Raw genomic sequence first — 14051 nt, forward strand, 5'->3', positions numbered from 1 at the left:
TATTGACAACAGTTTCTGGGAAATGGCATGGAAGGCTATAGAATACACAGTTTTGGGTTACACCCATACCATGATGAACTGCTCTCAGCTGTGCTAACTAGGACATGTTTGCATTCTCATTTTGCATTACACTTATTGCATTTTAATCCTTTCCAACAGTACTTCAAGAACTCTAATATTTTTAGTTTGTGTGCTTTCTTTGCAGTAAATGAGGATTGTTATCTAAACTTGATATTGTAGATCTTTTTTAAAAATACGGCTTTATGCATCTACAAAATCTTGGAAAAACTAGAGTGAAACTATCAGCTTTTCATGATCTCATTCCTTTTACAAGGGCTACTGAATACCTCTGACCAGCAGACCCTTTTTAGCTATTTGTAACTTTACCATGCCTTTCTTCACTGAGATGAAAAGTTTTGTTCCCCTCTCTTTTCTGAGCCTTAATTGGTATTTTGAAAAATGTCTTCCCATTCCTGCAGAAAAAGAAGTTGTTTTGCTAAAGTGCATTACAAAGCTTGGTTCCCAATGTTTGAGACAGGTGTCTAAAAGGTGACCCACACATCACCTTTCAGCCAGGGATTTAATTTCTGTTGTTGCTGTGAAGTTCTCTCATGTTAAGAGCCTTTTGAAAATTTTGGAAATTGCCATGCTGAGTAGAATGCAGAAACTGAAATCTCCAAAGGAGCATCCATGCAATGTGTCCAGAAATTGCATGGCTGAAAAGAATTATGCCGATAATGACTTGCTGGGTGTCAGAATGGAGAGCTGAGAAGGAAGCTAGGTAAAAATACGGACAATACAATTTGAGGAGGAACTAGTGTGAATGGCATCACTTGGCTTATCTGAGTACAGGACAGTCCTTAGTAAATAGGAGAGGAGGATGATTATGTGGAGAAGAAGTGGTCTGACAAGGAGTGGGGATAGGGAAGAATGGAGGACAGGGGAGGTAACAAATGACATCTGTAATTTGGACATCAGGAAGAAGTTCTTCACAGAAAGGGTGACTGGGCATTGGAATGGGCTGCCCAGGGAAGTGGTGGAGGTGTTTAAGAAAAGACTGGATGTGGCACTCAGATCTAGTTGACAAGGTGGTGTTAGGCTGGACTCAATTATCCTAGAGGTCTTTTCCAACCTAGTTGATTCTGTGATTTTTTTTGTAGCACAGTGGAATTGACTCATGGTCTGGTTATGACCTCTAGTAATCCTTGCTATGATTCTGCTGGTTTTATTGTAAATTCATTGCTTATAAATTCTCTGTATTTATGCCTGTCAAATGGATAGGAGCATGAGGCCTGCAACATCAATGTTAATATTTTACTTTGTCAAATGCCCCAAACACTTAGCCATGTGTTATGTACATATATATATGTGTATAGTCTACATTATTAAAATATTTTGAGAGTTCAGGAGTGGCATGAGTTAAATATTGCAATTCTTGCTAACTGGATCAAAATTTGTCTTATAAAATGATATTGTTTAGTTATCCTAATATGTGACTGCTAGTATTTAGTTCTGAAGTATTCATTTCATGCTGTGTTGCTGCCTGTCACAGAGGTGTTATTAATATTTTAATTATGTATATCAGTGCCACTGTCAATATAAGACTACAAGATGAATACAATAAAGCTCTTCTGCACAGACTACATTTGTTCTATGTTATTATAGAACTTTAATTATAAGTCTATAAAATCTGCAGTTGAATTTAGACATTAGTTGTCATCATAGCAAATAAAGAGCCAGATTCTCTGCCATAAGTCGAGTTGGTTTCATTAATGTCAGCAGAGTCCTACTGATTTACAGCAACAGAAATTACACAAAAACACTTATTATATTTTACTACTTCTCCTATGAGTTGTGCTGCTGCAGTGTTTCATGACTTTCATGACTCCTGGAATTACAGTTCTTTTTTTCCCCCCACCTTTTCCTCTCTGTGCTTTCACTTTTTTGTCAGTCACTTGAGATAAAAAACATCCTTCCCTAGTTTGAGTAGTGTAGAAAAATGTTTGATTTTGTGGTGTTTGTCCATAGCTATTTAGGAGGCATTTTAATTTTTACTTTTTCATTAGAGATAATAGTCAAAGTTTATGCAACAATGCTTTGGGCTTTTGTGAATGGGAAGCTGTCTGCCTGTAGCTTTTCTGTCTTCGTTCTGCAATCGTCGGCACATAAATGTTTATGGATGTGAGTGGATGTCCTGTCAGCCCCATAGTAGCACCCAAACTGCAAATAATTGAGCACACGCTTGATTAGGCCTACTTAGTTTATTATGGGGACCATGATGCACATCTCTTAGCTAGGTGTGTTACGGGGTCATTTTGTTAGAACATGGTCTCAGCTGTGACTCAGGAAGAAAAAAAGACCTACTTAAGAAACAGGGTTCTTTTTGCACTGCTGTCACAGGAATAGTTGCTGTGAATCCTGTGATCAGTGCATCCCAGTCAGCCTTAAATGAGCTGACGTGGATACCAGTACAAATCTTGCTATGGCAGCCTCAAGTTTAGGCTGATGTGAAGTTGGGCAGATTAAACCTGTACTGTGCTCTGCAATGCAGCAGCTGGACTTCCCACAACACCCAAGCGGACTGGCTGAAAACTATATTTCAGACTTCTCACAGCTCACTACTCAAGTATTCATTTTTATAGAGAGTTGTCGTTAGTGATGGATTCAGATTTTCAGCCTGACCTATCATCTGATGGAAACACTCTCTAGGGGTGTAGTAGTCTTTTCTGCATGGGAGCATCTCATATATTTTGCTGCAGTTAACAGGCTCCTTCTTGTACTCCTGGCTTGCATCAGCAATAGTGTGGTCAGCAGAACTAGGCAGTGATCAGCAGTGGTGAGGCCAAACCTTGAATCTTGTGTTCAGTTTTGGGCCCCTCACTACAGGAAAGACACTGAGATGCTGGAGCAGATCCAGAGAAGGGCAACCAATCTGTTGAAAGGTCTGAAGGATAAGACTCATGAGGAGCAGCTGAGAAAACTGGGGTTGTTTAGCCTGTAGGAAGGGAGGCTGATGGGAGACATTACTGCTCTCTACAACTACCTGAGGGAGGGTTAGAATGAGGTGGGGGTCAGTCTCTTCTCCCAGGTAACAAGTGACTGGATGAGAGGAAGTGGCCTCAAAGTTGCGCCAGGAAGATTTAGGTTGGATGTTAGGAAAAATTCCTTCATGGAGAGCATCATCAAGCACTGGAACAGGCTGCCCAAGACAGTGATTGTGTAAGCAACCCTGGAGGTATCTGAAAGGCGTGTAGATGTGGCACTTACGGACATGGTTTAGTGTTGGATTTGGCAGTTCTGGGTTAATGGTTGGGCTCAATAATTTTACAGACTTTTTCCAACCTAAATCATTCTATGATTCTATGAGAACTTGAAGCTTTATTCTGTGAATTTTTTTTTTTTCAGCTTCGTTGCTATTTTGGATCAAATAAAATGTAATGTATGTCACTGTTTCTTTTCTTCCTGGTTGTTCCCTGACTGGAACAAAAAGTACTCCACTTCTTCAGTAATTCATTTTTTTTCTCCACGAAATGGTCCATTCACAGCTAGGTTCACAAAACTGCTTGATGATTGGAAACTGCATTTGCTTTTCAGAGTAATTCATGTCTTTATGTTGGCTAGTTTTGTCTTCTTCTTGGTGAGGTAAGCTCATGATTCCTGTTCCCCACACAGGATCATTCAGCACTCAGCATTCCTGGCCATGATGGTACAGCTTCATGTTGCATAAACGTGAACGAAATGCTCACTGAAGCAGAGGAGGGACCAAGTATGACACTTGTCAGATGACTCATTTGGCCTTGCTTCAGCTTGCCTGTGGGTAATGTTTTGATGAGATTTAACTGATGGACTTTGCAATGCAGCCTTATGCTGAGCAGGTAACAGTCAGTCATCCTTCAGTGCGATGGGAGCTTGCTTGATGCCCATAATTTTATTTTAATAAACCTTCAAGTGAGTCACATTAAAATATCTTATTTTTAATTTCTCATGCAAAATCACTTAAAATTTGATGATTTAGTCTACATATATCCTCAAAACATTTTTTCAAAATTAATGTTTTATAAGTCTTTTTACCCCACTCTATTAGTTCTTCCTTTTCCCCATTTGACAAGGTATTTTTTTAAAGTAGCCACTAATTTTGCAGGTGTGGTATAAGTGTCAAAGACGGTGGTTCAGAGGTTGTGAAAATGTGAAGTGTTTAATGTTTATCCTAAGAAAAGCAGCACTCATTCCTAGGCATCTGAAAAATCTTATCTATGGTCAAGCATAGCTTAATAAATGGGAACATGAATAATAGTAATAATAGTGGTTTTTTTCTTATTCTTGATCCAATTATATAGCTAATGGCTAACACACACCATTACTTTTTGTTGCCATTACGATGTCTTTCCTTAGGGAGTATAATGTTTGGGAAATTAAGTCACATACCCTCTATGTGGTTTATGTTCATATACTTATGTATGTATGTATACAAAAGGCATGTCCTTCCTTTGAGGTAATTAACTATAAAACTGACTTACTACAATTCCTTATTTGTCCTATAATGAGCAGTAGAGCTTTACTAATACACTGCTTTGTATTTTATCAGTATTATGTGGTTTGTTCCATTCAGTTTGGTTTATTTTCTGAAAGTACTTTAGCCTGTATGATTTGGCATATACAGAATAAAGCAAGCTATTTTTAAAATGTTTATCTAAGGTTAGAGATTAAAATATTATTAGATACTATAATGCTTTGCATTTGCAGTAAAGCTGTATTTAGAAATTGAGGGTTACAGGCTCTTTGGGAAGGACAGAGTGGGAAGGCAAGAAAGAGAAATCATCTCTTAAGTGAAACAGCAGTTGGGAAGCAAGGAGCTCTGCTGTGGGGATGGAATGGCAGGTAAACCAGCATGGGTGATACTACCAACATGTAGTGAGTCTACTATAGGACACGTGATCAGGAAGAAGTAGATGAGACCTTCAGACAACTGGAAGTAGCCTCTCATTCACACACATTGGTCCCCACAGGGGGATGTGAAACCACTCTCATAACTGCTGGTGTGCAACACAAAACAATAGCTTTGTGGCACAGATGATTAGAGAGCAAACAAGAGGAGATGATTTGCTGGATGTCATACGTACAGAGAAAGGCCAGTTGGGGAGAGGAAGGTCAGGAGGAACCTTGGCTGCAACAGCCATGATACAGTGGAGTTCAGGAGCATGAGAGGAGGGAGCAGGGCAAGAAACAGGATCACAGCCTTAGACTTCAGGAAGGTAGGCTTTAGCCTGTTTAGGTATCTGCTTGGAAGAATCACATGGTATCCCATGACCCTGGATTGAAGAGCAGTCCAAGACTGATCTTCAAGAAGTGTCTTGAGCTGGTTGATGGAGTATACTGTCCCACTCCACTCTGCAGTGGTGCAGCCTCACATTGAGTCCTGTGAGCAGTTTTGGGCACCACAAGAAGAAAGATATAAAGCTATTAGAGACCATCCAAAGGAGAGCTACAAAGATGGTGAAGGGTCTAGAGGGGAAGACATAGGAGGAACTGCTGGGATTGCTGCCTGGAGGAGACTGAAGGGAAACCTCACCACAGTCTACAGCTTCCTCACAAGGCAAAGCAGAGGGGCAAGCAGTGATCTCTTCTCTCTGGTGACCACTGACAGGACCCAAGGGAATGGCATGAAGCTGTGTAGAGGAGAATTAGGCTAGATTTTAGGAAAAAGTTCTTCAGCCAGACGGTGGTTGAGTACTGGAACAGGCTGCCCAGGGAAGTGGTCACAGCACCAAGCCTGACAGAGTTCAAGAAGTGTTTGGACAATGCTCTCAGGCACACTGTGTGATTCCTGGAGCTGTCTTGTGCTGAACCAGCAGTTGGACTTTGATGATCCTTCTGAGTCCTTTCGAACTCAGGATATTCTGTGATTCTGTGATCTTCTCCAAGATTTAATTTGGTCCATCCGACAAGCAGGCATCTTGGAAGCAGGGACAGGTGACTCAGGAGGAATAGAGATACTGTCCAATTGTGCGGGGGGGGTCAGGTAAGCCAAAGCCCATGGTAAATTGAATCTGGCAAGGGATGTGAAGGACAACAAGAAAGGATTTTACAAGTACATCTGCTAAATGGCTCAGGGTTGCTGCTGACAGAGGACACAGAAAATGCTGATGTACTCAGTGGCACCTTTGCTTCAGTCCTTTCTGGCCTTTAGGAATCCCAGACCTCTGAGACCAGAAGGAAAGTCTGGAGCAAAATGTTGTCCTTAGTGGAGGGTGATCATGTTAAGGAACACTTAAACTGGATGTAAACAAGTCCATAGGGCCTGATAGATTGCATCCATGAGTGTTGAGGGAACTTGCTTATGTCATTGTGAGGCCACTCAGTTATCTTCAGAAAGTTGTGGCAATCGAGAGAAGGTCCTGAAAGTGGGAAAAAAACAAATACCGTGCCTCTCTTCCAGAAGGGTAAGGAGTGGGATATGGGGAGCTACAGGCTAGTCAGCCTCACCTTGATCCTGAGAAGGTGATGGAGTAACTAATCTCAGAAATTATTTCCATACACAGGAAGGACAAGAAGGTGATCCAGAATAGTCATTGTGGATTTACAAAGAGTAAATTATGCTTAAGCAATCTGACAGCCTTCTAAAATGATGTGGCTGACTTGAAGGGAGAGCAGTGGATGTTGTTTACTTTTACTTTAGTGAAGCTTTTAGCAGGCTTCCATAACATCCTCAAAGACAAGCAGATGAAGTAATGGTGCAGCAAGTGAGGTGGATGGAAAAGTGGCTGAATGGCTGAGTCAAGAGGGTTGTAGTCAGTGGGTCAAAGTCCAGTTGGAGGCCAGTCACTAATGTGGTACCCCAGGGGTCGATACTGAGCTCAATACTTTACACATCTGCATTAATGATGCGAAGGGTGGAGCAGAGTGCACTCTCAACAAGGTTATAGAAGGTAAAAAAAAGAACTGGGAGGAATGGTTGATACACTGATTGGGTGTGATGCTGTTTAGAGAGACCTTGACAGGCTGGAGAAAAGGGCAGGCATTGAGGGAGGGACAACCCCATGCGTGAGTATAGGCTGGGACCTGATCAGCTGGAAAGCTGCTTGGCAAAAGAAGACCTGTGGTTCCTGCTGTACTCCAAGCTGACCATAAGCTAGGAATGTGCCCTTATGACAATGGCAGCCAACAGCATCCTGGACTACGACGTGTATTGCTGGCAGGTCAAGGAATGTGATCATTCCTCCCTGCTCAGCACTGGTGAGACTGCATCTGGAATCCTAGGTCCAGTTCCCCATAGAGGTTGTGGAGCCTTCGTTGTCAGAGATATTCAAAACCTATCTGAACACAATTTTGGACAATGTGCTCTAAGTGGCCCTGCTTGAGAGGGGTCTGGACTACATGATTTTAAGAGGTTGTTTACAGCTTTAATTGCTCTGTGATTCCGTAGCTTCTCTGATACACCTTCTCATCTTCAAGCAATCTGTTAGGTTGTTAGTGCTTCCTGTGCAGAAGTTGTGCTTAAAGAATATGTTTGCATTTTGACCAGAAATTGCTTGGGTGTTGTTAGATGTATTTAGAGGGCCATATCTGTGAATCTTTCTACACATGATACTTCTATTAATGTGTGTAGAATGAAACCTATGATGCTGATGCACTTAATGCTCCAAAACTTCTGTTATTAAAGCCTTTATTGCTTTTATCAATTAATTTGCACTAAAGCTGCTACAGACCTTCTCAAAGAGATTCTATTGTTTTAGACACCATTGAGTTAGAAGCCTCTGTAAATTAAGCAGTACTGTATGAAGTTTTCAGGGATAAGAATTTGATGGGGCCATACAGCTGAACTACTAGAGTGGTCTTTGATATGCTCCTGCATGTGCCACTTAACACTTTCCAAACAAACCATGGTCATAGGTTGGGGTTTAGCACAGGCTGTAGGGGTCTTGTAGTCCCCACAAGACTTTTTGGACCTCTTAACTTCTGTTGTGGAGGTTAAGAGAATAACTACAGTGAGAAGTACAGTGCAGTAATAATGTTGGCACAGGCTGTTCCAGGCCACTTGCTCTCAGAGCTGGTGAACAGCCTCTGGCATAATTAATCTATTGGTATTGCTATAGTGACAGAAATAGTCTAGGCTAATAGTGCTTCCATATTACTTGGAAATACATAATAGGGAGGTGGGGGATATGGGGAGTCTTTTAGTCCTTTTGCAGAACAGGACTGGTTATCTATTGAGAAGTACCTGGGGAATGATAAATGAGGAATTGCTTGGAGAACACTTCTGTCTTAGTAAAGCTACATTTTCAGTTTTCATTATATATGAATATCCATTTTTGTCAGTTATCCAGCTGGCTGAAGTTATTTTTTACCAAAGGAGAATTTTTTTTTCCTAGAGAACCCAGGTTAAAGAAATTTTTTCCCTTCAAGGCTTGATAAAGGATACTTTAAACACATGCTGTGTAAATTTGAAAAGGTGCACTATGTTGTCACTGAATCTTACAAAATACATGAAGTGTAATGTTATTACCAAGCTGCTTGAGGCTTTGCATTGGTTAAAAATTGCATGGTACCCCACAGCCACTGTGGCCATCAGCAAAGGCAGTGCCTGTCAATGGCAAACTTTGGCAGGTAAGAGCAACAGTGCTGACAGGAGCAGGTATGCTTTAAGGAGAGATTAATCATCTGAATGGCAGAGAGAGTCAGTGAGTGGGTTTGTTCTCAAGCTTGATTTATGTGCCACTGTATCTTGCTTGGCATCTTATTGTTATAATGGATTATTCCTTTATAATTGCTTAGAAGGCCTTAGAAACTCCATTGAGATACGCAGGCACATGTTGACTCTGTATTTAGTCTCACAATTAGTTATAGGATACCTTTAATAAACAAGCAAAGTAGCAGGACTTTTCCATGGAAGTTAATGTTGTCATTGAGGCAGAAAATGCCTTCTGGTTGCCTATCAGTTGAATTAAGGAGGAGATCCACAATATGTCTGTCTGGTTTTGATTGTTGTGAGCAAGGTTGTGGCATTTTAGACTTTTTCACGTGAAAGTCATCAGAGCATTTATAGTACTGCAGGTTGCAAAGCAAAGAGATGCAGAAACTTCACGCATCCAGATGCTTCAGAGGGGTGTACAGAATTCTTCATCTACTTTCTGTGTATGATTTGTCATGATCTGTAGCTGACTTACTGAACAGAGCAGCCAAGCAATACTTTCAAGCTGATATATTCCTATATTTATGGTTTAATTTAGTCTGATCTAAGATAAGGTAAGATAATCATATACCCAGTATATTATCCAGTGTGCAGTACATTAAAAACAGAGTCAGAAAAGCCCTCCCTGAGAAACAGTGAAAAAATTTCTGCTGGTATTATTTTTGTAATTGTGATGGATCTAGAAATAGAAGTGAGGTAGTGCTTGTTAACAGATATAGTACTTTTTACTGGGATGACAGATAGTTTGGGGAAAAAAACAACAAATCAAACAAAACCAAATCCATGCTTTTGGGCAACAAGCTCCAGTTAAAAGCTTACCTGTTTTTCCAGGTGTGAAAGTTGCTCTAATAATTTGCTCTAATAATTAGGCAAACTGATAGTCAAAGTAAATTTTTATCTTTTTTCATTTACTGCCATTCTTACAAAAATACCATTGCTACCTAAATAAATATGTTCTGTACAGCCTTGCTGAAAAACAGTATGCCTTCCAGTGTGCCTGAACTTATTACATCATTCTTTATAGAGCATTCATTAAGATCATAAGGATGTGAGCACTCCCTGGAAGTGCTCCCCAGGCAGTTGCTGTTGGACTTGGGGTCTGGTTTCCTGTGTACTTGCTCAGGGGACAGGCACATGCTGGGGAATGTGCTTCTGGTGTTGCCATTGATGCAGCTGAGCTTTGCTCCTGGAGCTGGCAGGACTGGGAACCTGTTTTGCTTGGACTGTATCCAGATAGATGAAAAAATAATTTTAGGAGTCAGAAGGTGCTTGTCTTACAGCATCTCCTCAGTGGATGTGCTTCCCCACAACTTGAGGACCTTGCTTCCAGTCAGTAAAATCTCAGCCCTAACTTGAAAAGACTGAGAGCTTGCTGCTAGAGCCAAGGACATCAAATCCCTGCCATACCAGACTTACTACTCAGGCTTGGAGAACACCCATGCACTGTGGGTTCAAACTTGACTCTGAATGCAGTGCGTGCTGTACCTAGGCCTTCAAACTGATAAAGGCAGCCCTCAAGGCAGCTGTCTGCCTTGTCATCTCCTGGGCAGCTGAATTTAACATTGGAATGGTGCTCTGAGCTCATCAGCATGAGTTCATTCCCTCCTGCAGAACCACCATCTTTCTGATCATGGAACTACGAGAAATATGAAAGTTTGTATGGAGCAGGTGATGATGAGAGCAGCATGTTGGATCTTCATTTGCTGTTTATGGCCTTTGTGGATACCATGAAGTAAGTCTTCTTCACATTCTTCTAAGACTATAAATAATTTGGGATGGAGGTAATTTTCTTTCCAGGGATCAGATCATTTGTCCGTGATTTCACTTTTTTTGGCACAGAAATGTGTACCGCAATGCTTAGCATACTTGTACCAAAGCTGAGCTTTCAGAGGCTAGTCCAAAATTAGGAAGGACAAAGTATTGCATCAAACCTTGCTGCCTTCTGATCTATGCACAGAATGTACTTACACAAGATTATTAGTATGCAAAACCCCCAAATATTACTTTTTTAAAAGTACAGTTATGTTGAATGTAGGACAGCACTTTACCATATTTAGTAAATACTGCCCATGTTGCTTTGTACTCGACCCACCAGCATCATTCATAGGATGCAACAATTATACAAGATAAGCTTTATTAATGAATTCAGATTTATATGATGGATCTCCTTGCTTTGTAGACTCATCTGCTTTGAAGTTTCTTCTGATCAATCATTAGCATATCTATACCTACTGAAGAATTCTCTTTTTATCTTTTAGAGGACGTGTCTTTCTGGCTAAAACCACAGCCATTTCATTTCTTTAGTTTCAGTTTTTATAGTACAGTCTGCCATCCAATTTAATATTTATCAGTAGTAATAACTGACTGCCAGGGTATTTTCAACATTAATTCCGGGTGTCTGTGCACTGGATAGTCCTGCATTCAAAATTACTAAGCAGACCATGCAGACAGACACTTTGGCTGTAACTTGTTTGCTCATTTATATACAGAAGAATGGAGATGAATAGCTAATTTTGCTGCAGAGAGTTGTCTGCTCTGAATCCCAAATGCTCCATATTTTATAACTCCAGGAGCCTGGTCAAACCACTGTAGCAGCCTTTCACTGGTAGAAGGGATTAATTGTTCCAAACTTCCTTTTTTTTAATCTCCCCACCTCTGCAACTTTCACTAAAAGAGGATCTGAATCATGATTTAGAAAGTAAGTTAAAATACTTACAGTATGACCGATTTAAATTTCTCCTAAGGATTACACTGCAAGTGTAGTCTTGACTGAAGATCCATAAAGGAAAGAACATAAAAAGGCAAAGGAAGATACAGTGCTGCAGAGGACCTAGATATGCAGATTTTCCCAACTGAATTGTGCCATATTGTTTCAATCTAAGGGATTGATCTGACCCTAACAGCACATAAAATGCAACTTTATGCCCAGCTGTTCAATATGGAAGCTGCATTGCAGCCTCAATTTTACAAGAGCTGTACAAAATGGAAATGAAAATCCAGCCTTCTGATTGCCCTCAGTTGTAGCTACGAGGAGATCTAAGAGGAAGAGACAGGTTTTGTTCTTGCAGAAAGCGCTCGGCTCATGCTCATGTTTTATTTCATCTGGCAACATGTACACAGCTTCAGGGTTGGATTAGTGCCGGCTTTTCCTCCAAGGATCTAGGCTCTACTGGAGAAGATTTCGCAAGCAGTGTAGTCATTGTCACTGTGAGAAAAGAGGGTGCCAGTGGCCATTCCCTGGGATCCGTACAAATAGGCTGTAACTGGGCTTGTGTGTGCTGGAGTAATTAGTTATTTTAGTCTTGTTACTGTGAATTTACAGTGCCTCACATTTCCCATTTTAGTGGGAAATATCCTTTCAGCGTGGCCAGAAGTACAGAGAATGCATGTTGATGTAGTACACTGAGGATAGCCATGCAGTGTTTGATGGATGGGGAGATAATAATATTGCCAAGACTTTCCAATGTTTATCTATTTTCCACAAAGACCACCTCTGTCTTGCCTGGGCTAAGTTTTACTCAGGTGTTACTCTAAGTCAGGCTGCCTGTGGATTCAGAAAGGAATTAAATGTTGATTGATTTTTGTGCTAAACTGTAAGAAAGCATCCTGGTAGGAGGAGAACAAGTTGGGGTTGTCAGTCTCTGGGAGGGGGCTGGAAGTAAGTTATGGAAATTACAAAGGCTTCTAGAAAGTTTTCCTTGTAATTTTTCCTGCACTGAGAGTCTGTAATGTCACAAGTATAATGTAGAGTGTTCCCAGTAGTCCAGAAGATTGACTGTGAATTTCGTCTTGGCAGTAGCAACACTTTTCCCACGCTGTACACAATTAAGAGGAATAGAGGAGTTTGCTGATGAGTGGCTCCTCCTCTGATGTCATCTCTACCAACTGTCCTTGCCTTCCCATTCCTCCTTCTGTTGCATGATTTGACTATGAAAAAATTCACCCTGCACTTGGTGTACTCACATTCCGTGGACTTTGTTCTTTCCCTCCCATCTTTACTCTTCAAAGATTGTATGTATGGCCTGGGGTTTAGTTGGTGCTTGCGTTTTGGCCCTTGTTTTCTCCCCCCAAGATGATGCTAGTGAGGATGGGATTTTTCTTTCACACTTGGGTACTCTGAATTGTTGCCAGGCATCTAACAATATTTTAAGGAGAAAAACTTAATGTTTATCTAAAAAGTTGTTTAATTTTTCTATCCTTCTGTCTTAGGAAAAAATTTCATTGGAGAACTGTAACAGATTTATTGCAGAACATTTTCTATTTTTTCTGCAGTTGCATTGCAGAAAATGTTGTTTTGTTTTGTTTTGTTTTGTTTTTTAAAGCTTTTTGTATTTGAATCAGATCATAATCTGGAGGTAGAAATACAGGTCCTACAACTGGCAGTAGAATAACCTACATAACTCTACAGAATGTGGGTGCAGAAGTTTAAATGAGACTTCTTCTAAAATGCATTATTTTGTTCCTACTATTTCACTTATAGCAAAACTATAATGGTCAGACATAATGTCCCCTGAATTACTGGTGCTTGAGTGGATCTTATTCTTTCCACAATAGAGAGTAGATTGTAAACCATGTTCTACAAGGAATCTGATTGAAAATGTTAAAACTTTTCCAACATCTGTTTCTTATGTTTATGAACCTAAGTAGTAAAGTGGTAGAGTTTAGTAGAACAGTGAGTAGGTTACTTACCCACCGCTAAAGAAGACTTGTTGTTTTCTCTTGCCAGATGTTTTAATTAATTGTAGAAAATAGTAGAGGGAGCCATGCTTTTTTTTGGTTGCAGTTGTTTTAAACCAATTATGAGAATGTATGACTCATGTTTCGAAACAGAATTTAGAGAGTAATTTAATTTCCAGATATATTTTTTCTCCCCTACCCCCAAATGTGAATTATGTAGTTTTTAAAGTTAAACTGCTTAGCGGAAATAAATAAAACTTCTCAAATTAATCTTTTTGAGTTCTTGATTTCTGGAATAACAATTTGAGTTGCATATTTTGTTAAATAAAAATGCTATATGATTAAATGATGAAAGTGTGTTCCATTTATAGACTCTATGTGATCTGAAAATATAAAGGTTGGTTGGTTGAGTAACTAGTGATGTAAAGGACTGTTTTGCTTTTGAGGAATTTGTGCTTCCTGTGTAGACTGACCTCTTATCCTGCTAAAAATTGATCTACTAAATTTCCAGAAAGTGATTTCCTACCTTCACTTTGTAGGCTGTGACATAAGCAAGAAGTGCATAATTCCTGGATTTGTCAGCAAAGATATTATATGTAGAATAGAATCATAGAATCATTTAGATTGAAAAAGACCTCTAAGATTATCAGGTCCAACCATTAACCCAACACTGCCAAGTCCACCA

General features: G+C 40.1%; 1 protein-coding gene across 5 annotated transcripts in view; it reads left to right on the top strand.

The window, feature by feature from the left end:
• Positions 1-14051, top strand: part of FRMPD4 (FERM and PDZ domain containing 4) — a 299178-nt gene that overhangs the window by 204969 nt on the left and 80158 nt on the right. The window contains exon 2 of one of the 5 annotated variants that reach the window (XM_017812342.1): positions 10301-10421. The exons of the other annotated variants lie outside the window; for them this stretch is intronic. Within the exon in view, the coding sequence (XP_017667831.1) occupies positions 10375-10421 (47 nt within the window). The 5' untranslated portion in view covers positions 10301-10374. The remainder of the gene's footprint in view (positions 1-10300; positions 10422-14051) is intronic. 5 annotated transcript variants of the gene reach the window in all.

Source organism: Lepidothrix coronata, unplaced genomic scaffold (genome assembly GCF_001604755.1).
Source record: "Lepidothrix coronata isolate B3197 unplaced genomic scaffold, Lepidothrix_coronata-1.0 Scaffold35, whole genome shotgun sequence".
NCBI classification, from domain to species: Eukaryota; Metazoa; Chordata; class Aves; order Passeriformes; family Pipridae; genus Lepidothrix; species Lepidothrix coronata.